Source organism: Parambassis ranga, chromosome 5 (genome assembly GCF_900634625.1).
Source record: "Parambassis ranga chromosome 5, fParRan2.1, whole genome shotgun sequence".
NCBI lineage: Eukaryota > Metazoa > Chordata > Actinopteri > Ambassidae > Parambassis > Parambassis ranga.
Genome location: NC_041026.1, coordinates 23,575,963 through 23,597,592, shown reverse-complemented (window position 1 = coordinate 23,597,592; position 21,630 = coordinate 23,575,963). Strand labels below are relative to the sequence as shown.

Here is a 21,630-nt window from a genome sequence, read left to right as displayed (position 1 = left end):
GCCTTTGGAGACGGCTTATGGTGGAGAAATGAACATTCAATGCACGAGCAACAGATCTGGTTGACATTCCTGCTGTCAGCATGCCAATTGCACGCTCCCTCAATGCTTGTGGCATCTGTGGCATTTTGCTGTGAGACAAAACTGCACATTTCAGGGTGGCCTTTTGTTGTGGGCAGTTTGAGGTACACCTGTGCACTAATCATGATGTCAGATCAGCATCTTGATGTGGCACACCTGTGAGGTGGGATGGATTATCTCAGCAAAGCAGAAGTGCTCACTATCACACATTTAGACAGATTTGTGAACAATGTTTGAGAGGAATGGTAATATTGTGTATCTGGAATGAAGTTTAGATCTTCAAGTCCATCTCATGAAACATGGGAGCAAAAACAAAAGTGTTGCGTTTATATTTTTGTTGAGTGTATATATATAGGCTTTGTTACTATTAAATCCAATTGAGCATGACAAAAAAAACAAAAACAAAAAAACAACAAAAAAGACATTTGGAGGGAAAATGTGATGAAAAGAATAACCTTTACAAATAAAGATATTGATGTCATGTATTGATGTCATGTATTGATGCATTGATGTCATGATCAGCTATTGCCTTTTCCATCTATACACATGTAGTCATACAAATAAAAAATCAGGCAAAATATTTAGCAAAAAATGTTTAATCTCTCCTTGATGCGTGTTTATTTACAAGTAGTAAATCTGCAAAATAGGAAATAACAGAATATTTACATAATGAATGTTAACCTGCAAACTTGTGACAGTCGCTTCAAGTCTGAAACTCTAAAAATGTATCAGAGCTATTGTAGTATTAAAATTCTTTTGCAGACTCTATCTGAAGTTCATTTGCTTTGCACGTTTCCATGGATCCATATGTAACTTGCACTCAAAAAAAACTGAACTCCCCAGAATCTGAAGGTAGCAGGAAAAAAATAACTGGAAACAGTGATACCAGGACTTTGATACACCAATGGTTTGAAAAGGCAAAAATGTGACTACAGAGCTGAGAAATAACTCGACTATGAATTGAATCCACTCACACTGAAGGCAATGCAGGACATTTGATTTGTTCTGATGTGACTGAAAAACATTAGAAAACCCAGCACCACTGCCAAAGTACAGTCAGCGAGTTGGTCTTGTGATGTGTCAGTAGCTAATTCTGGCTGTTCTAGATTACATCAAACACTGTTAGACAATGGACATTCTTTATACCACCTCGGTGACAATAAATACAAGTCACCTGTCTTATTAAGTGAAGGACAGAGAAAGGCAGCTGGGAAGCTTCCCCAGAAATACATCTGGACTTGCAAAGCAGGTCAACCTAAAAGGCAAGTAGCCATGCAAACGACAAACAAGCCTGACTCTCACAGCAGTCAATTTAATCAACCAAGCTAGCATGAACCTGAGAATGGATTGAGAATGTTTAAAAAAAAGCCTGACAGATCACCAGCTAGGTGCTATAGCCTGGGTTGGTATTCGTCTGTGTGCTTTTGTTTGCAGGGAGTGAGTGGATTTGTCCCTGCTGAACACTGTACTCATACAGATCATTCAAAGGACTGCTGTTCACAGCACCACTGAGCCTCAGCGGTCATACATTTTCTCGCCATGTATCTGTGTTGTGAGAACAGAATGTACAAATGCAGCAAAAAGTCAGAAGAAACAAACACACAAAAACACATTTAAACTGTCTGTATAGAGGACTAAGCATATTTTTGGTGGGGGTTCATCATTCCTAACAGGAGCCAACACGAGGAGCTGAAAGGGAGAAATTTCTTTCCTAGCATGAGTGGCCCCTAAGTCTGGGATTTGGCAGGTACATCAAGTCCCAACCAGTATCCAGTTGAAGTAGGCTCATATGAATGTAGATGTAGAGGTCACGTCCTATTGCAGACATGTGAGCGGTATGTCGGACAGCAACAGCATTTATGATCAGCAATAAATGACAGCCGTAATGATAGAAAAAGTAGGTAGAAGAGTTAAAGCAGCAAGTCACATTTTCATCACAACGACACAGATGCTCATCTGATTCAACAATTTCAGCTTGATCCTTGAGCTCAGGAGAAAAACTAAATCTTGAGTTCGGTCAAGTACTTCAACTTCAGATAGGCTGAAGAGAATCTTTGTCTTCTGTGTACCGTAAAATGTACAATTTACATGTGGAAAATAAAAAAAGACTAAAAACAAACAAAAAAACAACAAAAAACAAAACCTGATTACAAAAAATGGCAAACAGTTCATCATGAAAAAGTATACAATTTACAAATGGAACATCAACAAAAACATTATACAGACCACAGTTTGGTTTCGGCAAGCAGAAAAAAAAATCATATTTCTCACCACAAAGTCAAAAATCATGACTTCAAGACTTCAAAAAAGAGAAACAAAGAAATCCTCTTAAGAGAGCGGTAATATAAAAAGCTTAAGCCACACATGGCAATAGGCTAGATTTGAAACAAGAGCTGCAGGAGGAGAGGAGGATTAATCAGACTTCTGACTAATCAACATCTTTCTTTACCCTCCTCATGGATGAAAAGCTGAATCCATCTTTCAAATGTATAAGTTAGATGTGGAGAAAAACACTCAGTTGCCCCTCTAACCCCTTAACCAAGGGGTTAAACCTGACCTCACTGTGACGAGAGTCTGCAAGCACCAACCCTTTGCAGGACTGTGTCAGGAACCTTGAGGGAAAGATTAAAGCAAACTCATGACCTGTGGAGTCCTAGCGGTCAGATATGGTGGCTCACTGATATCAGGGCGAATGAGAATATTGCAGGGAGCTACTTCATTGTTCAGTCACCAAACCACAATGCACTGAACTGTTGCTTGAGGAAAAGGAAGCGGCTGTGGAGCCAGATGAAGACATGGCCGTAATAAAGCAACAGTCCTGGGAGTTTTATATTTGGCTTTCTGAAACCAACACATTGCACTGATTAAATAGCAACAGCAACTTCATGTCATCACCGTGACGCCACAAACTCTCACAAATGACCACATTGTGTGTCGCTTTTCTTGCTGCCGTGTTCTACAAGGATCTGATGATGGGTCATTACTCAAACAATTCTTTTCAGTCACTAGGCATATTTAAAAATCATACGATAGCACATTCCATCTAACAAAATGTCTTTGCACTAAACAACATTCAAAGAAAACATGGCACAGTACGACTTTTCTTTTTCGTTGTTTTTTGTCTATGCTTTTTTTTGTACTTGAAATATCAAATCACGTCTTTTGTTTTTATTGTTGGTTTAAAATGAAAAAGAAAACAACAAAAATGTTTTCTTCCTAATCTTTCTTTAAAAACGTAGCTGTATTTATATATAATATCTATATAGTCTTGCTTTGTAACGTTTCTGTAAATTGTGCAAATTCAGCAGTAATACAAGTGGCGAGAGATCAGAGAGTGGGCAGTTGATTACATTTATACAAAAAAATCTAACATCCTTTAAATCTGTGACACCTTTCGGGAGTCACATGACCTATAGATCCTCTCTCCATTGGCTCATCACAGATTGGTCCATTCCACTGATGACGCCATATATAGAGTTCCTTTCGAAGCTTTCCATGTTTCTTTCCTGACCATTGCGTCATCACGACAAAACTCCTGAAATCAAAATCAAGCAAACCACAAACACCAACATCCACAATAATCAAATGCTATCAGTTGACATGTTCTCCATGTATGCATGTGTGGAAAATGTCCGGTGTCCCAGTCTCTCACACAGACATGTGCCCACACATGGTACGGGGGGTGCAGACTAACACACACATTCACATGTAAGCGTACACAGGCCTGCCCATCTCTGCCGAACCCCCACCCCCCATTTTGCAGTATACTGCCTCGGTCCTTTTGCAGTTTGTCTGTTGTATTGTTGGGGGTTGGAGTTTTGCTTGTTGTCTGGGTGAGAAGAGCGAGGAAGAGAGACAGATGGAGAGGAGGAGTGAGGAGGAGTGAGGCGAAGGAGTTGCTGGATGGTCCTCAGCTGGCCAGGGCCATTGTGTCGATGACCTGCTCCAGCTTGCTCCTCAGTCTTTGTCTCCTTGCCTGCTCATCCCGCTCTAATGCTGACAAGATCTGAAATTAGATAGGAGAGGTCAGAAAATTCTACAAGTATGCCAGTTTTTGCATTTAAAACAGCAGCTGGCTTCATTTCTCACCTCATCCTTGTACTTGACGATGTAGGAATAGATCTCGTGTAGGGCCGACATGCTGTTGAACTGGTTAGCGTGCAGGCGGGACTGCTCTGCCAGGTAGGCACTCATGTCCTGGTCACTGATGGCTGACATCCTGGCGATGTCAGAGTAGTACCTGCACATGCACAGAAACGAAACATTACTCAATGTTTGCCTAAACAAAAACAAACCAAAAACATCTAATGCTATATGCTGACATACCTTTCTACCCAGTTTTTGTAGTTGGGGATGTCTTTAGCATACAGCAGCTTGTTGGAAGGCGAGTCCTTCCCCAGTTTGTGCTCTGATGTTGAACACGAGTCCATGAAGGTCTGAGCTACCACAGACAAGCAGGCGTCTGTGATGCTGTTCTTGTGGATGTCAAATACAAACTGTGGGTTTTTGATCACATTCACCCAGAACCTCAGCGGAAGACTGGAAGGATCGACAGAAAACAGAGATGAGAGGAGGAGCTGCAGAGATAAGCGTCCCTGGACGAGCTATGAAGATCACTGCTGTGAATCAATTCACTCTGAAGAAAGATTCTCAACATGGCACAAACCAGAAACCAAATATTCCTGGTAACACCTTGTCACAGCATGCACATACTCACCAGTTGCTTTTCCAAGTGTGCCGTACGTCAGAGTCTGATATGGAGTGTTTGTCTGCCTGCTCATCCAGGAAGTCAAACATGTACTTGATGGCAAGTGGCAGAGCGCTGCCTCTGTGTGCTGTGCTGAAGATGGTCTCAAACAAGTCATCCACAAACTTTTGGAGTGTACCCTGAAGCAGAGAATCAACACTTTATGAGTAGTTTGATGAAACTCGGATATTTCTCTGTGCAGTGTTTGGAGCAGTGTTCTTATACTGGATGTGCTGTGGCTAATGTGTAGAGGTGCACCCGAGTCTCTCAAGTCATTCCACACTGATGAACATTTGAGCAATTGTGCCTGCATGTTCTTCCGGCTGTAGTAGCGAGTGTTGAGAGTGACAGTGCTTTGCTTTCAGCTCTTCAACTTTCTGAAATTTTGTGATGATGCTCAGTGCTCAATGTTCTTTACAGTATTTAGGATGAAACCCAATGAGAGTTCAGCCTAAGGCTGTTCTGCAACGTTTTTAACCACATCACACAACTCTGGAGATTCAGAATCCGCACAAAGTCCTCTGAAGTTGAAATGAATTGATATTTCCCACAAGCATTCAGAGCCTTCTTTTCCATTTCCAAGCATCCAGGCCACCTTTTAAAAACCTTATTTAAAACAGCCAGAAGTTGAAGCTGCAGTTTTTTTGTTTTCATTCACACATCCACAAATCAGCTTCCTAAACACACAAAGCTGTGGGGGCTGTAATAAATAAGAACAAACTGCAGTTCCCCCATTGTCTTCCTCTGGCTTGCATGTTAATCATTTCCCACATAGAGGCAGCACTGGTGCAGCTAACCTCACACTTTCCTACCTGGAGCTCAAACAATGAAAATCCAGAGCTAATGAGTGAAACATCAGGGGAGAGGAAGTACCAGGGTGTGGATGTACTTAGTACTTGCAAATGAGAGCAGGAGCCTGACACTGTCGCTAGGCTGTAGAGAGAGACGGTACATTTGTGTAGATGTTTGCTGATGTGAGGATGAACAGTATGTTTCCATTCAGCAGTTTCAGGGTTTACACATGAAAGCCATTTCTTCTAGTTTTAATGTAGCAACTATAGTGACTGTTTCTTTAGCCTAATAAAGCTTTTTTATCACACCCTGGTTGTATCCCTGACCTGCTGATATTTAACCAGCCTCAAAAATAATGGTGTTGATGACATTATATTAAAATCTTATCATGGTAATTATATGAATCTAGTACTAGGAGCAGAAGACCAGGGGAGCCTTATTTTTGAGGAAATGTGAAACAAATGTGTTTATTTTGAGCAACAAATTTTCTCTTAATTGTTGCTTGTGGGCCTCCTTGAGTTGGTCCTTAATTGCTCTTTGTGACAAAGCATTTTTGTTTCTTGAAGATAATTAGCAATAGAGGCCTCTTAATTCTCATATTATTGCACTAATCTCAATCTTCACTATTTATTTAATTGAAATATGAATAATAGGAAAAGTGAGATGCAGAGCTGTAACTTTTTTGTGTAGACATTTACAAGAAAAATCCATCTAAATTTCTAAACCTTTACAAACACTTCTAAGCTGCTTCTGGTTGAAATCTCTGAATAGCAAATAGTCCCTGGGATGCACAAAACCTTTTTTTTAGGTGAGGTATGATTGCAGGACCTAAAAGCCCTGAGGCCACCAACAGAGGGCCAGAAACACCAAGCAAACAACTCAATAGCCAAAGGTCAACCTCCTAATTAAGACTGTGCATAAGTGTCTTTGTGGAAAAGGTTATGAAAAATGTTAATGAGCTTTGAGACCACCACCATACAAAGGTCAACAGGGGCTACTGTTGGAAATGGACTACATGGCAGAGCTATAGTGCTGTGGGGGTTTGTAAATATACAGCTTCCTGTTACCTTGGTGGCCAGCAGTCTGGTCAGGTAGATCTCAGAGACCATCTTGCTCCCTCTGTCACCTTCCCTCTGGTCTGAGTGGTCGTGGTTCTTCACCAGATGCCACAGTTTAGTGCCGCTCTCCAGGTCGGGAGTGATCATAGGTGTTCTGGACCGCAAGCTGTCTGGACTGCTGGCTGTCCTCAGCATACTCTCTGTTCAGAGGCAAAGACATGTTGGAGGAGTGAGTGGAAGGAACACAACTAACTACTAAGTGAGATGTTCATTTTAAACTCTTCGATTAATATCACAATTTAAGTAGTTGCCAATTCAAGGATAACAAATTCATGTAGACAAACATGAATTAAAAAAACTCCCTGTGAAGTTAAAAGCATTTTTGAAGGTGACAGCTTCCTCTACTCACTTTCATTCCAGAATAAATTTGTCTGTCACTCTTTTCTGCTACCCCCCTCTCTTTGTTAGACAGTGATCCCCTATTTGTGCCACTGAGTAATGCTTGTCACACACACAGGAAAGGATTGAGAGGTTCAAAACGTCAGGAGAGAATGTGGACCAGGAAAGTTCAGAGTAAGTGTGATTGCGTGGCGTTTGACAGTAGCACAGTGGCAAAGCTCAATTGCACAGTTAGGGAATAGGAAGCATGAAGGAGTGAGGATTAAACAAAACACTACCTGGACTGAAGGGGCCTGAGAGGAACAGAGAGAGACGTTAGTATACCCCTCAGCTATATAACCTCAACATCCTGCGTTACAGGTTGCTCCAAATCACTCAAATCGGCCACCTGCAATACAGACAAGCAGCCCCACATACAACCCTCAGGACGCCAGGGGTCGTCATACTGAAATGTTTTGTGACAGCTCCATCGGACCTCATGGCTATGCTGTCCTAAACATGACCTTTTTAAAGACCTGTTTGACTGCATGTGTTCTAACCAGACACTGGTTAAAACACATGTTGACTGTGAGGGATCCTTCAGAATACACCAGGCTGTTGTAGCCTCCTTCCTGTGAAGACTAGGCAGCCATTAAACTGATGCACAACAGCCACATGTGTTGTAGTAGGTTGTTTGGTTGAATGTTGTGTTTTTGTTGCTGAAGTCATGGGATGCAAATAGTCTCATAATAAAGTGAGGAAATCTCAGTTCTCATAAATGATGTGTTATTCCTGTTACAATCCTAATAAAAAATTCAAAGCCATCCACATTTTTCTTGGCTTGAACATACTATGAAAATGACCACACACATACAGACACAAGTACATACATAACACGCACACACACCTTCTCTCGTACCGTATCTGCTGAGGGACTTGGTGAACGTGGAGGAGTTGGAGATGTTGTAGGCTGAGTTCTGTTTAGGAACCAGGGCGATCACTGAGCCATCTGTCACCTGGAACAGGATGTTCATGATCAGACATCACTTTATGCAAAATATTACACAAAATATGCAGTCAGAGGAGTCACTGTTGTTCTAACAAAGCATTATAGGACTAATGATGCATTCAAGTAGCTGGGTACCTGGTAGTGAGCCAGGGTGTTAAGTCTCTTCCAGTCGTTGTCGATCTTTGTGGTGACATCCTCATCCTGAAGGATGATGCGAGCCATCCTGCCCTGCCGCCATTCTATCAGGTGCACAGAAAGAGACAGACCGCAGGTATGTAGGTTTACAAAGAGCAAAATAAAGACATGGATTGCATTTCGCAGAGCATTATTTGTGCTATAACCTCCCTCGTCTATATGTCTGGTTGCAGTGACCTACAGACACCAACGTTCAGTTGTTGTTCAGACTGGATTATATTTAGAATGAGTACATCATTTTAAAGACTTCTGGCACTTCACTCAAATGTTTTGCAATGAAATCACCTCTCCTGTGTAAATTGCCCCCTTCTGCTTCACAGAGCTCTTGAAACCAATTCCCTCTTAACCCCCCATGGTAGTGCACCTGTGGCTTGTGTGCTTCCTTGGTGTGTGTGTGTGTGTGTGGTACCACTCCTTACCCAGGTCCATATCTGAGGCCTTTGGCCTCTGGGAGTATGGTGTCCCCTTATACACAGCATCCAGCAGCTTCTCTTTCACCTGCGTAACTGTGTCACAGTTCAGGCTCTTCACTGTCACCTCTGGAGCATTTTCATTTTCTGGGTTCACACAGTGCAGTGTCTACAAAGGCAGAGGGCACAGGTCACATTTAGACTGAGAAGTCAGCAAGGACTGGAAGCAATAACTATTGAGCATGACCCTTTGGTGATTTCTGACCTGTAAAGAAACACGTCATACAGCAACTCAAGATCAATGCAGGCAAGTTGAACAACACACATGTAGCTATTTATTACTATTATATGTCTTGATTTGTTTAACATCCCATCCCAGTGCCAAACATATTACCCAACTGTCTGTGTCAACTAGTATGTGTACTGACCAAAGTCTTGTAGTCAATTTGCTGTCTGATGAGTTTATCCTCGCTGAGGGAGTAGCGGGCTTCTCCTGTGATTGCATCTATTGGGCCCTTTTCCATTTGCTGCTTCATGGCGCAGTACAGCATGAAGAGAGGCTCACCAGCACATTCCTAAAAAACAAGGATGGAAGGCAGGGAGAGGATAGAGGAAAGGAGTTGTTTAAAGGCAAAGAACTGATTCTCTCTTGTGTCTCTTCCTTAAAAGTCTGTTTTTGTGTGTGTGAACAAGAGAAATCAGAGAAAGTGTGAGTGTGAATGACTGGCAATTGATGGAGGAGTTAATAGAAGGTTAACGACTGAGGGGTGAAAAACGCTTGGAGAAGCACTTTGGTGTGTGAGACGTGTCAACCAGGCAACAAGCGCTGGGATGTTGGGCCCCCTGCCTCTCTTTCCCTCACTCTCTCTGTTTCACCTCTCTTTTTATTCAGTTGTTCTGCTGCCAGCAGAGCACTGCCGGCTTCTGCAACTTCTTGGTTTGTTTTTTAAAAGGTTATTCAGGTTACATCGTTTTCCACAATGTTTGCCAATTTTACTATTTTCCTATTTACTGAATAAAATGAAAAAATGAAATCATTATCACTGAAATCAGTGATACAAGTTCATTTCTATGTCAAGAAGACATTTAAACCAGAGGACGATCACTTTGCTGGTTTGTACAATCATGCTAAAGAAAAGAAAAGATTAACTTTATCCTTAGCTTGGCATCTTTTTCTCAGTGGAAACTATTTTGATTTCTAGAAGATTTCCCCTGACTTTTATTTGCAGACATGCAGTCTCTGGCCTGGGGTCAAACAACACGTTGCTGAATTATAAAGGTTGGAAGTTAAAAAGGCTGAATGGCTGGTTTCATACTGGCTTTTCATTACCAACATAACTTGCTGTAACAAACAATAGACAGCAATTCACTTACATCACTTCAATATATTTACATTTGTTCTTGGACTCATAACGCTTCACACCTTCTAACTGTCCTTTAAAGCATCACCATGCTGCTTTGTGCCTTGATGCAAAGATATATACTACAAATCTTGGCCTCTGCCATTCAGCTGGGCTTGTTCATGCATCAACACCAGTCAGTCATCTCGGTGAGCTGTCAGATGAAACTCAGTGGGATAATCCAGCACTGTCTGCCTCCTATGGTGAAAACACAGCACACCGGCAGACGCCCTCTGTCTAGCAGAATACAAACCAGCTCTGTGCTGCATCCCAGCCCTTCTGCCTCCTCTCTGCCCCCAGAGACCCAAATTTAGAAGAAAATTGTTAAAAAATGTTTGACCTTCTAGATGTTATCATGGCATATGATGCATAAATCAATGATTTTTTGTCACTTTTGACATTTTATTAAGTTTTTGTGGAAATGTTGTAATATTATCGCACCTGCTGCAAAGCATGTTGGTGCAGCCTTTAGCTGTCTGTCCTATCCTGTCCAATTATGACCTTGCATACTTCTCTTAGAGGGTGTACATTTGTATTTTGCCTCAGAGAACATTTGTTGACATCATTAATGATATCCAGGTCATTTTCATTCAAAGTGTTGGACCTGTAGAGTTTTCATACACACAGGAAGCCTGCGTGTACAAGCAGATGTGTGAATAATACTGTTACCGCAGGGGTCTCAAAGTCAACTTACTGGGGGGCCGCTGGGGGTAGAGTCTGGGTGAGGCTGGGCCGCATTAAGGCTGCATTAAAAAAAGGGTTTCAAATATTCCAAAAAAGTACAACTGGTCAACGTGGCCAGGCTGCTGAGAACTTTCCAACAGACAGCGCGTCGCTTGACACAGTTTTCAATGCGTGCTCTCATTCCTCTGGTGCAGTACGCTCACATGTGTGTGCGCACACCTGTGTGTGCACGCCTGTGTGTGTGTGTCAGGGGGCGGAACTCCTCTGCAGCGGAGAAATGCGCGAGCATGCAGAGACAGAAACGACACGCCGAGGCTGCCACTCCTCAAAAAAAATACAGGGCAATTAATAATAAAAATAAAATGCACAGGACAAGCCTCAGTAAATAAGTGCGTGTGAGAAAAATGTGCGGGCCGCACTAACACTAAACTTTGATGTCAAGTGGGGGGCCACAAAATATCGGCTCACGGGCCGCAAATTGCCCGCGGGCCGCTACTTTGAGATCCCTGCGTTACCGCTACAATTCATGTCTTTTATTCATTTAGCTACAATGGCATTTCCACACAGCAGTCTGAAATGGTACCAAAACCAATAAGCAGGACGTCTTGTTGAGACATGGAGTAACAATGTGACCCCACTCCCAACAAGCTAGTGCAGAGGACAAGTGAACTATTAGAATAGGGTAATGAATGAAAGGATTTTCTTTCTTACTCATGTTACCTTTGGAAGGTAAAAGCTCCTTCTCGCTAGTCCCTTTTGAAGAACTACTTGACCTTTACCCATCTCTATTCACACCTGGGTGAACCTTGAAATTGTTCCAGGCCTTTCTTTTATGTGACCCCTAAAACTCAGGAGAGGGATGGGTGCTGAATTGCAGAGCTTGGATGAAAGCTGGGCTGGTAACCTCGCTGCTAGCTACAGCAAGTCTTTCCTTCAGTATTCATTTCCTCCACTCTTGCTTCCTCTTTGTTCACTTTTTTTTAAACCATCTTCAACCCTCCACAATCATTCCTGCCCGCCCCTTTCTCCTTCAACCATTTTCTCTACATTCTTTAAGCTTTTTGTTCTTTCTCTGTTGTTTGTCTCGACTAAAGTTCAGAAATGCTGCTGCTAAAAAAGAAAAAAAAATCCCCACAGGTTTCTCTAGTAACTTGCTCTTGCTATTACTGAACCCATTTCTGAGTGTCTACTCTCAGCCAAGACACACATGCATGTACATCCATGCTGACACACACTCACAGGCACAGATGCTAACTGAGACTCCTGGGGGCTTGGCTGGTTTGTTGTCCACCAGAATGCCTGTCCTGGCATGGGTTTAAGGACCCGCTGCTAACTGATTAGCTGCAGCAATGTTTGAATGATGAGAATATGTGCGTGGAAGCAAACACTTAGCATGGGTAAAGCCTTGGTGATTCCCTCTGATTCAAAATCAGAGGAATTCGAAAAGAAAAAGAAAATTTACACACAAAGAAATAAGAGAATGCAATTGTTTATGATGTGTGGCTTCCTATTGTGCTAAGCCCCATTGCTCTGAAGGAGGACACAAACACCCAAGCATGGACACACACACTATCTTGGCCCTAAAAGAATCCAGCCAGGGACACAAAGAGAGGACAGGTTAGTGCAACAGGCTGCGGTGATCCCAACAGCACGTCTAACGGTGTCTGAACAGTGCTTCAGACTGTAGAATCCTCCATTTGGAAAAAGAAGAATTTACCACGTGAAAGGCAGAGGTAAGGGGTAGGTATCCTGCTGCCACTGCCTTATCTAATGCTGCAGCTGTGAGTGTGTGTGTGTGTGCTAGTGAGACATTTTTCAATTCTCAAACACTAGCAGTGTTGCCACAGCTTCAAAAGTGGTGTGTATCTCCATGCAAGTGTGACAATTTTACCTTGAGGAACTTGTAAAGCAGGAAGGTGAACCAGTTGGTGAGCATCTTCTCGGCGACCGACTCCGTCCTGGGAGACAGATGAAAGAAAAAGGGGGGAGAGAAAGGAGAAGGGGATGGGTAAGAATGGGTAAGAGGAAATAACAGACAAAGGAAAATGTGCCAGAAGCAGGACTTAAACCCTCTGCGCAAGGCACTGGGAGGTTTTCAGGGTCACGCAACCTCCTGGCTATGATCTGCTGCTGCAAACCAACACTTTAATCACGAAGGTGTTTAAGCCATGCTCAGACATCAAAGGGAAGATGCGACATTTATCAGTCTTAATGCAGTTAACCTTCAAACAGTCAAGCCTTTGCCCCCCTCCCTCAAAAACAAATTAACTTGGCAAAACACACCCCTCAGTTCATTTCATTGTTTCTTTCCCCCTTCACATTTTTCTACCTCCGAGCAAACCCACTCATCTTCATTAAAAATACAGCAATTAGTATAATTCGCTAACTTCTCTCGTTAATCACAAACCTGCCGTGTAATGAGGGGAACCTCCGCACGTGCACGTTTCAAGCATAACACGTGAACAGTCAACAAACGCAATAAAATCATGGCAATTAAAAGGCATTGTAATTAAAGGACTTATTGTGTCTAATTTGTTAAACACCTGCAAGAGAGACACACCAGGCTGTGTGGGGAGCAAAAAAAAATAAAAAATAATGTCGTCCCTTTTACCTCATCCTAGAGAGAACACAGGAAGACTTCTTAATTATCCATTCTTTGATCTCTTAGATAAACAGGAGTCCACCAATGCTACTGGGTTGTCTACATTTCCTCGTATAGCAAACATTAGTCTTTTGGTCATTAGTAAAGCTGAGTGTAAACAGGTAAATGACAAGGAAATGTCAAGTCAACTTTGCATGTTTTTAATAACAAATGAAGAAAATTAAAACCATAAAAAGGAAAACAGGAAACTAGGCCAATGTGAACGCCTGTAGCACGAACGAGACATGAACTCCTACGCTTCCGAGAGCTCCCCTTTTGACTGTTGATGTATGTGGAGCAGCTTTTTTCATGGCTGTCAGCAACATAAAGCAAATGAAAGATGGGGGCAGCAGGGAATGCAGGTATAGAGCGCGATGAAGGAAAAGACACCTGGAAAGAACATGCTTTTGGGCATGTCACGACTCGACAGTGGGCATCGTATTCAGGGAGGGTTATGTCCATGCACCCATCATTTTAAAGCTTTAAAACACGAGTGATGCAGCTTTCCTGACCACACACACACGGTGAGAGCTAACTGTGCACATCAACCAAGGTAAATGTCTGCAGTCTATCTATTGAGTAAAACAGACCTAAACAGGGTGATCCATGTGTTACAACTGCCGAGCTTATTAACGCCAGCTCCTGAGGCTAGTGTAGTTAGCAGGGACAGCGTGTTGTGACCGTATGCCCCGAGAGGGGATTGGAAAAGGCTTCACACAGGCACACTGGCTGAGAGTCATTTATTTGATTAGATTTTTAATTAAATATCTCTCCGAGGAGGAGAACAGAAAAAAATGTAACTTTTTTTATCATTTAATGTCTAATTCCAATTTATTTGGAGACAGGCCATTTCTCTAATTGTGTCTCTCCTTAAATACGTGTATCTTTTCCTGGCTGGCTGTCTGCAGTAGCTCATTTTGCTTCTCTTTTTTTCCCTCTGCCTATCTGCTCTCTCACCATATTGCAAGTGTTCTACCTTCCAACAGCCTTCTTTCGTTCTCTCCTCCATCTCCCCCGTATGTTTCTCCCTCCATCAGTTTCCCTCCAGCCCAAGTCTCCCTTTGCCTTCTCTTTCTGTCAATCACCACCTCTTGCTCTCCCCCGTGCTCCATCCACCTTTCTCTTCCTGCCTTTTCCTCTCTCACCTCTCATTTTTCCTCCTCTGTTGCTCATCTTTCCCTGTTCTTCACACCAGCTCTTGTAAATCCCTTTCCCTCTTTCTTTACACCCCCCCTGTTCCCCTTCTCTACCTTTTTCACTGTGTGTGTTTGAGGGGGGAGAGAGTGGCTGTCTGACTGGAGCTCCATTGGGAGTGTATGTGTGCTCAGGGGTGTAATCCTTTCTGACAGGAACAGGGTTGAGAGATAGAGGACGTAACATTGCATATGCCTCTAAAAGCTACAGTCGCTGTCCCCCCTCGTTCTCCCACTTTCACCCCCAAAACTTCAACTGACAACATCCGTTTTTTTTTCAAATGTGTTCTGCCTTTCTCTTGTTTTTGTAGTAAATGTGGTCAAGGTGCCCACTTCCAGTAGTATGTCTTCCTTCAAGGACACCACACACAATCAAGACTATGATTAATAAAGGTCTGAAAACACATGAAAGCACATGCAAAAGGACTGACAATTAGACCTTGAACCCCCAGTGGGAAAGCCAGCAGTGCACATGTGACATCTATTTGTACCTCCTGAGTAAGAGCTTCGGGTGGTTCTTGCTCTCCAGGTTTTTGTCGATCAGATCAGACAGGAGCTGTTTTAGGACGCCTGTGGCATACTCCATCTCCCCCTGCAGAGCCGTCATGATGAGGGAGGCCACGTTGCCTCGGTCTCGCATAGAGAAGGACCGCTGGGCCTCCAATGTGCGGATGAAGGTCAGCAGGAAGTGCTTTTTGGTGAGTAGCTGGCCGAACAATGTCAGGGCCTTCTCCACATTAGCAGGGACCTGGGGGAGAGAGAATGGAGGTGATGACGGGGGAAGGAGAGTGAGAAAAAAGGAGAGGGTGTTCAATGATGGAATGAAACAGAGCCATTTGTTGAAAAAGAAATTGAAAGGAGAGGTGAAGATTGTAGAAAATAAATGAATGGAAAGGATGCAGGAAAAGAAGAATACAAGAAAAAAAATAAAAGCAAAAAAAATGTAAGAGTAATAAAGGGTTAAAGAGGAAGACGAGTCATAGTTTTAAATGGATGAATGGTTATGTGTGAAAATGGGGTATACTGTATAAAATGAAGGGTACATTGAAAAAAAAAACACAAATTCACAGGCGAAGATCCACAACTATTTATCTACATACAGGGAAAATCTTGTCAGTGCTGTTCTGCTTTACGCATACATCCGATAAACAAGGTGTTGCCTCACTACCCTACCTCTTCCCCTCTCTAAGCTCAGAAGGTAAGGCAGGCCTCACCATCTGAGGGTGAGAAGTGGAGGATTGAAGGGAGAATTTGAGCTTCATGCTGTAATAAGAAATTGATCTGCCTGCTAGCGCACCACTGTGGCCTATGATTGCTTGGGCCATACAAATGGAAATCCAATGTTGTGCTACACTTTCCCTTTGGAATACAGCTGATAGCACAAGCAGATAGAGAATGTCTCACGGGCCAGTTCCTGCAGCCGCCACCTTACATGCCTGTCAGCTGAGCACGACTGTGCATTTTCCAGGTGTGTGGGATTCTTTATGTATAGATAGAAACGATGGAAGCACATGTGCATGCTGCATTACAGTGTCCACAGAGCCTGGCTTCATGTAAGTAATAGAGTGTTCCCTCTTGAGAAACGAGCAGTAGTGGAGAGGGGAGTGTTTTATTGAACGTGTGAACATTGCTTTTTCAGGAGCCCCGAACTGGCTCAGTCCTGTATAGACAATCTATCACTTGTACCAAGTCCTGGTAGAGCTCTGGCTTTGCTCACTCCCTCAAAACAGATCCATCCCTTCACTTTTACATCACTCTACAGTTACTTATATGCAAGTTTTTTCTATGACTATTCTGGACTTGAGCTGCCTCAAAACATGAATCAATGCAGACTTAAAAATCTTTTTAAAGCTGTATATGCTTGGAAAAGCACATTTTCATAACTTCTCCAACATTTATTCCCAGCGTGTGTGTGTGTGTGTGTGTGTGTGTGTTTGAGTGTGTGTGCATGCGGAGCGCTCTCTACTGACCCGTACCTCCATCTCCTTGAGCACAGGATGGTCCTCAATCCCAGGAAAGAGGACCCTCATGGCATAGGTGCGGTAGTCCAGGAAGGGGATTCCAGCTCCATCCAGCTCCTGGGTGAGTTCATGGATGTCTGTCTGCAACTCTGCAAAGGCTGGACACAAAGAGCATGGACATGTTTCACTATGGGTTGTTTTTTCAATTAAACAAAAAAAAAAATAATAAAAGACGCTGCCATCATAACACTGAGCACAACACAAAGAACTCATTTAAGCCCTGTCATGAGTCCAGAGCACTGCATTTTATCTTTTCATCTGCAGCAGAGGAATTACTCTGGCTAACAGGAACCTTCTGATGCTCAAACATGTAAAATGTGTAATCCCTAACTAGTAAAAGCATGTTGATTAAAGTGTAAAAGGGGGAAATAAGTACTTTAAAAATAAATCATCTTCAGTCTTCTTAAGGAGTATTTTAAAGTGATGACTACTATTTTACCTGAATTAAGATCAAACAGAAGACTCAAAGTTAAAACGTTTCGAAAACAACTCTTGGATCCTGTTTTTGATTTGATTATGGATCCCTATTTTAATCAATCAGAATAATCGAGTACAAAAAGGTGAGGAGAAGATGAAGCAGTGGTTAGAAGCATTGTGTGATGACTGTTTGCTAAGAGTCCAGAGAGTGGACAGAGAAAGGTGTTCTGAGTGGCTGGAGAAGAGTTAGGAAGCAAATTGCACACAGAAATGTGAGCCTCACATTACTCGCTGCCACCTCACAGCCTTGTATTCCTGCAGTCCTACACACACATGCCTTTCCTGTCTTGCCCCACAGCTGAACACATAACCCTGTGCCCAGATGATTTATGTGAATGCATGTGTCAATGTTTTTACACATTTTCCATTCGCAGAGAGTGTGTGCTCTGACCCCATTCTGTATACTCCAATGGCTTCACAAGTTAGATCTAGAGGGGAAAAATGGGATCAAATCTATTCTTTCACATACATCTGAGACAACAAAGCATGCAGTTAATGCTTTTGGTGGCTGCCACTAATCTATTTTATAAATATAAAACTCCCTCAAGGAGGAAATATATAGCTACAGTATATGGTTCCATTAGGACAACTGTTTGTGAGTGTGCCCTATAGCATCATCCAAAATACACCAACACATGGATACATTACCCAAACAAATAACGAACCAGAGTCCAGACTAACAGATGGCTTGTGTCACCCTGTCCCTCTCTTCCTATCTTTCTTTTTTCCCTCTCTCCTTTCAAAGTGACATCTTATAGGTCACCTCTCTTCCCCTTACGGCTGCCTCTTTTCTGCTACATCTTCTGTTAAATCTTTCTTTCATTTGTCTGATTAGTTCCCTACTGCCCTCCTTCTCTTTCTCTGATCTGTGTCATGTCATCTTTTTTGCTTCATTTCCACTTTTTTTTCTACTTTTAAGCCAACGTTTTGCTTGTCTGCAACATTTCCTCAGCCAGAGCAGGACAATATTCTTTCTAGTGTACCTTAATCACCTTCCATACTCCAATCCTTTCTTCTTGTACTTATCTTGCTTTGTCCTCATGTCTACCTACACCCTTCTTCCTGTATTTTTAGTAATGCTTTCTAATACTTCATCTCTTCCAGTTATTTGTTTTCCTCATATCCTTCCTCTCCAGGTCCTCCACTTCTCCACTCACTAGTTGGCTTCAATATGTCTCCCTCCAAATCCATCCTCATGTCATTTTGCAGACAGTAATGACAGCGGGAGACAGACAGGGTCAGGGCACATGGAGTCACTGCCACACACCCCAGCCAATCATAGCTTGACCCACACAGTAAGTTTGTGTGTGTGTGATTGCAGGTAGTTGCAAAAGAGCAGGACACAGAGACGTGAGTGTCAGAGAGGGAAGGAGTGGACTGAAGTGCATGCACATAACAAAATCACCCTCTGACTGGGAGAGGAAACAAAGGTGCTGATCAGCTTATGACAGCTTGGGTTTGAAAGTTGTGATTCTTTTGACAGTTAGTCGATCCAATCTCAGTGTGTCGACTGCCATAGCTTAACATGTGACTGAATTATTTCAGTAAATTAATTCAGATGGATGTATCCATCCTGCCAATCATATTTAATTACTTTGAATATTCTAATGTCTACCTCACAGTGGACATGGACAGCATTACTGCCTGCAGTTGTGCCAATCCCACACATACTTTTCACTGTTTCGCTAGCCATTTTACAGCTAGTAATGAATGATGAAGTTAGACACCAGTGAAATTATATTTTATATTCCATTAAAGCACTGATTGGTTGATTGTTTTTTTATGTGGTGCAGACAGCTGTTAGGAACAACAACAAGAAGATCTCCAGACCGACATAATTTGCAGAATAAAGTGGAGATGTAGACAGAAATTCAGCAGCCTGGAACAGGGCTGTCAACCAGGCTTGGCTGGGTTTGTACTGCATCTGGCCCTACCTTTAAACACAATGTCACATTGCTGGAACTGTCATTAATTCTGATCCAGTATCTATGTTGCACTGCAGCACTGTAAACACATGGCTATATTTGAGGTTCACTAAAACAATGCAACAAGTGAGGTGATCTCTAATAGAAATGTATTGTGATGATCATGGCTATCAGTATTCTCCTTCTCTGTCTCCCCATCTGCTTCACTCTCTGCAGACAAACCAGCAGCAGCATCAGTAGACTCTCACTGGATCCATGGTGTCTCCTGCCAAATGAATATATGCTAATGTGCCAGTGTGTATGTTTCTCTCTATCTCTCCCCCTGCGTCAGCATGTGCCAAACCCCTCCTTCCTTACTATGCCTCACTTTCCCACCTCTGTACCCTGTCTCTATCTAACCTCCATCTCACCCTCCCTCTCTCAGTGTGGATGGTGGTAAGGCCAGCCAGGCAGCTCCCTCATGGGGTGGAGAGCCAACATCTGGTGGCTGGCTCAGATCAAAGTACTCCTCTGGAAACACACCAACCTCAACGCACACATGCATGCATACACACACACACACACACACCACTTGCCACCTAGAAACAGGAGGACAGTTGGCAGTGAGAGGAGGAGGGGGAAATACAGAGTGGGAGAGAGACATGGATAGGACTACTGAATGAGAGTTGTGCAGCTTTTGAGGTAGGCTGCAACATGGGAGAGATTTACACACATTTATTTGGGGACATGGGAGTTACTTGTGGATAAAAGAAAGAGAAGAAAGAAGAAGGGAAAAAAATAAAAAATAGATAAAGACCAGCAACTACTTAAGCATCATTTACAGACTCACCTTCTTTGCACTCAAGGGCCACCCTGGACTCCAGATTGTCCATCTGCAGCTGCAGGCGCTTGAGGGTGCGGTCGGCATCCCGTGATTTCCTCTTATAAGCAATCAGCACCACAATGATAACGAGCAGGAGCAGGCCGCCTCCTCCTCCGATACCGATGATGGCAGGCAGGGTGAGCAGGCTGTCTGAGTAGATCTGCAGTGTCCCTGGTGAGTATTCAAAGCCTCCAACGCGCACCTAGTAAACAGAAAAATGCAGACACTCTCTTGCTTAGGAGAATGGACAATCGCACACACAACACAGAACAAAAACAGGATGTTTGCAGCAGAAGCTGGATACTACTTTCCTTTACGTCAGGTATAAAATAATTGAGCTGCTGTTAACAAATAATATAGCTATGTATACATGATGATAACCTTTAGGTTAGGCTACACCTGGACGCAACTGCTACAAATCCAAAAATACACAAGGTTTCAAAGATGAATCCCACATTGCATTTATACAGGCACACCAGTCTGTGCCAAGTGGGGTGCAGGCCAAAACTACCCAAAACTCTTTATATCTGGGTTAGGAGAAGCAACATCTGTGCCTCTAGGCCAAATATACAAAAAGTCACACATTTTCAACCATATCGCATCAAAACAGTACTTGCTTGCAGAACATGTAAATTAAAAAAAAATGGGATCTGTCCCCGTCTCTATTTTTCCTTTCTCTTATTCCATCTTTAACAGGCTTATGTCTATGAAGACGGAGAGTAAAAATAGACACAGACCTCTCACACCCACTAGCGATTTTTTTGGTCTCTATTGAATATCAATACTGTTCAAATCCCAAAGAGGATGCCAGCCAAACCAGACTGATCAAAAGCCTCCAAGACATAAATACAGTCACAAGCACAGCCAGTGGTAGAAGAGACAGGATATGTGTATCTTCATATGCTTACTGCTATATGAATGGGGTAAATCTAGAGTAATTGAAGAGATTTAGGTCTGGGGGGGGGGGTGAGATGAATGAATGAAAAGGCAGGAAATGGATCGACATTAAAGAAGCAGGATGAACAACATAGTGTAAACAAGCAGAAAGCACAGGGGCTATAGAGGAAAATAGGCTAAAAGAAATGTGAAAGCCACATGCTCCACAGTGGAATAAAAAAACACATTAAGAGGGATGATGAAATAACAGGTGCTTAACATAGAAAAATGTAGCTTAGAGAGTGAGAGATGATTCCTATTTTCAGGTGTTGTATCTAAAACCTGAAACATGGGTTATACAGAAAAGAATTCAAGTTTTACTTACAGTCACTTTGTGTTCTCCAGTCAGGTTAGGCCATTCACACAGCAGCTGGCTCTCAGACAGGGTAAGCACGCAGGGTGTCTCCCCAATCAGCACCGTGTAGTTCAGCTTAGCGTTTCCTGGTGCTGTAGGGATTAGGTTACGGCCCTAGAAACACACACATACATGTACAGCAGTGATTTACACAGACTCTGGATGACAGAAATAGAATAATCATAATTATCAAAAAAATGCAAAGGGGTTCATGGTAAAGATACATGTTCCTTATTGGTCCATCAGTTTATTGACTGCTTAAAATTAGTGTGCCAGGTACTTTGAAATGCAGAAAACCATGGCAACAGTGCTTCTGCTTGATGCTGCCAGATAATACCTCTCACAGAAACTGACCACATCATGTCCATAAACAGAAATATGACATTCTGTTAGAAGACACCTTGTTTTCTTTTTTCATGAAAAAAACTGCCTGGCAGAGGCAAGATAATGTCGGAGGACAAATACGCTG

The 21,630-nt window shown here is 42.7% G+C and overlaps 1 protein-coding gene across 4 annotated transcripts in view; it reads right to left on the bottom strand.

The window, feature by feature from the left end:
• Positions 1-658: 658 nt before the first annotated feature.
• plxna1b (plexin A1b) overlaps positions 659-21,630 on the bottom strand; it is a 159,827-nt gene continuing 138,855 nt past the window's right edge. The window contains exons 19-32 of one of the 4 annotated variants that reach the window (XM_028405120.1): positions 21,132-21,275; positions 19,838-20,072; positions 16,556-16,704; positions 15,077-15,333; positions 12,643-12,709; positions 9,096-9,242; positions 8,677-8,836; positions 8,198-8,301; positions 7,961-8,069; positions 6,685-6,875; positions 4,796-4,965; positions 4,405-4,617; positions 4,168-4,318; positions 659-4,084 (exon numbers count right to left, since the gene is read on the bottom strand). In XM_028405120.1, the coding sequence (XP_028260921.1) occupies positions 3,989-4,084; positions 4,168-4,318; positions 4,405-4,617; positions 4,796-4,965; positions 6,685-6,875; positions 7,961-8,069; positions 8,198-8,301; positions 8,677-8,836; positions 9,096-9,242; positions 12,643-12,709; positions 15,077-15,333; positions 16,556-16,704; positions 19,838-20,072; positions 21,132-21,275 (2,193 nt within the window). In that variant the 3' untranslated portion in view covers positions 659-3,988. The remainder of the gene's footprint in view (positions 4,085-4,167; positions 4,319-4,404; positions 4,618-4,795; positions 4,966-6,684; positions 6,876-7,960; positions 8,070-8,197; positions 8,302-8,676; positions 8,837-9,095; positions 9,243-12,642; positions 12,710-15,076; positions 15,334-16,555; positions 16,705-19,837; positions 20,073-21,131; positions 21,276-21,630) is intronic. The other 3 variants (XM_028405122.1, XM_028405121.1, XM_028405123.1) reach the window with 3 other exon arrangements.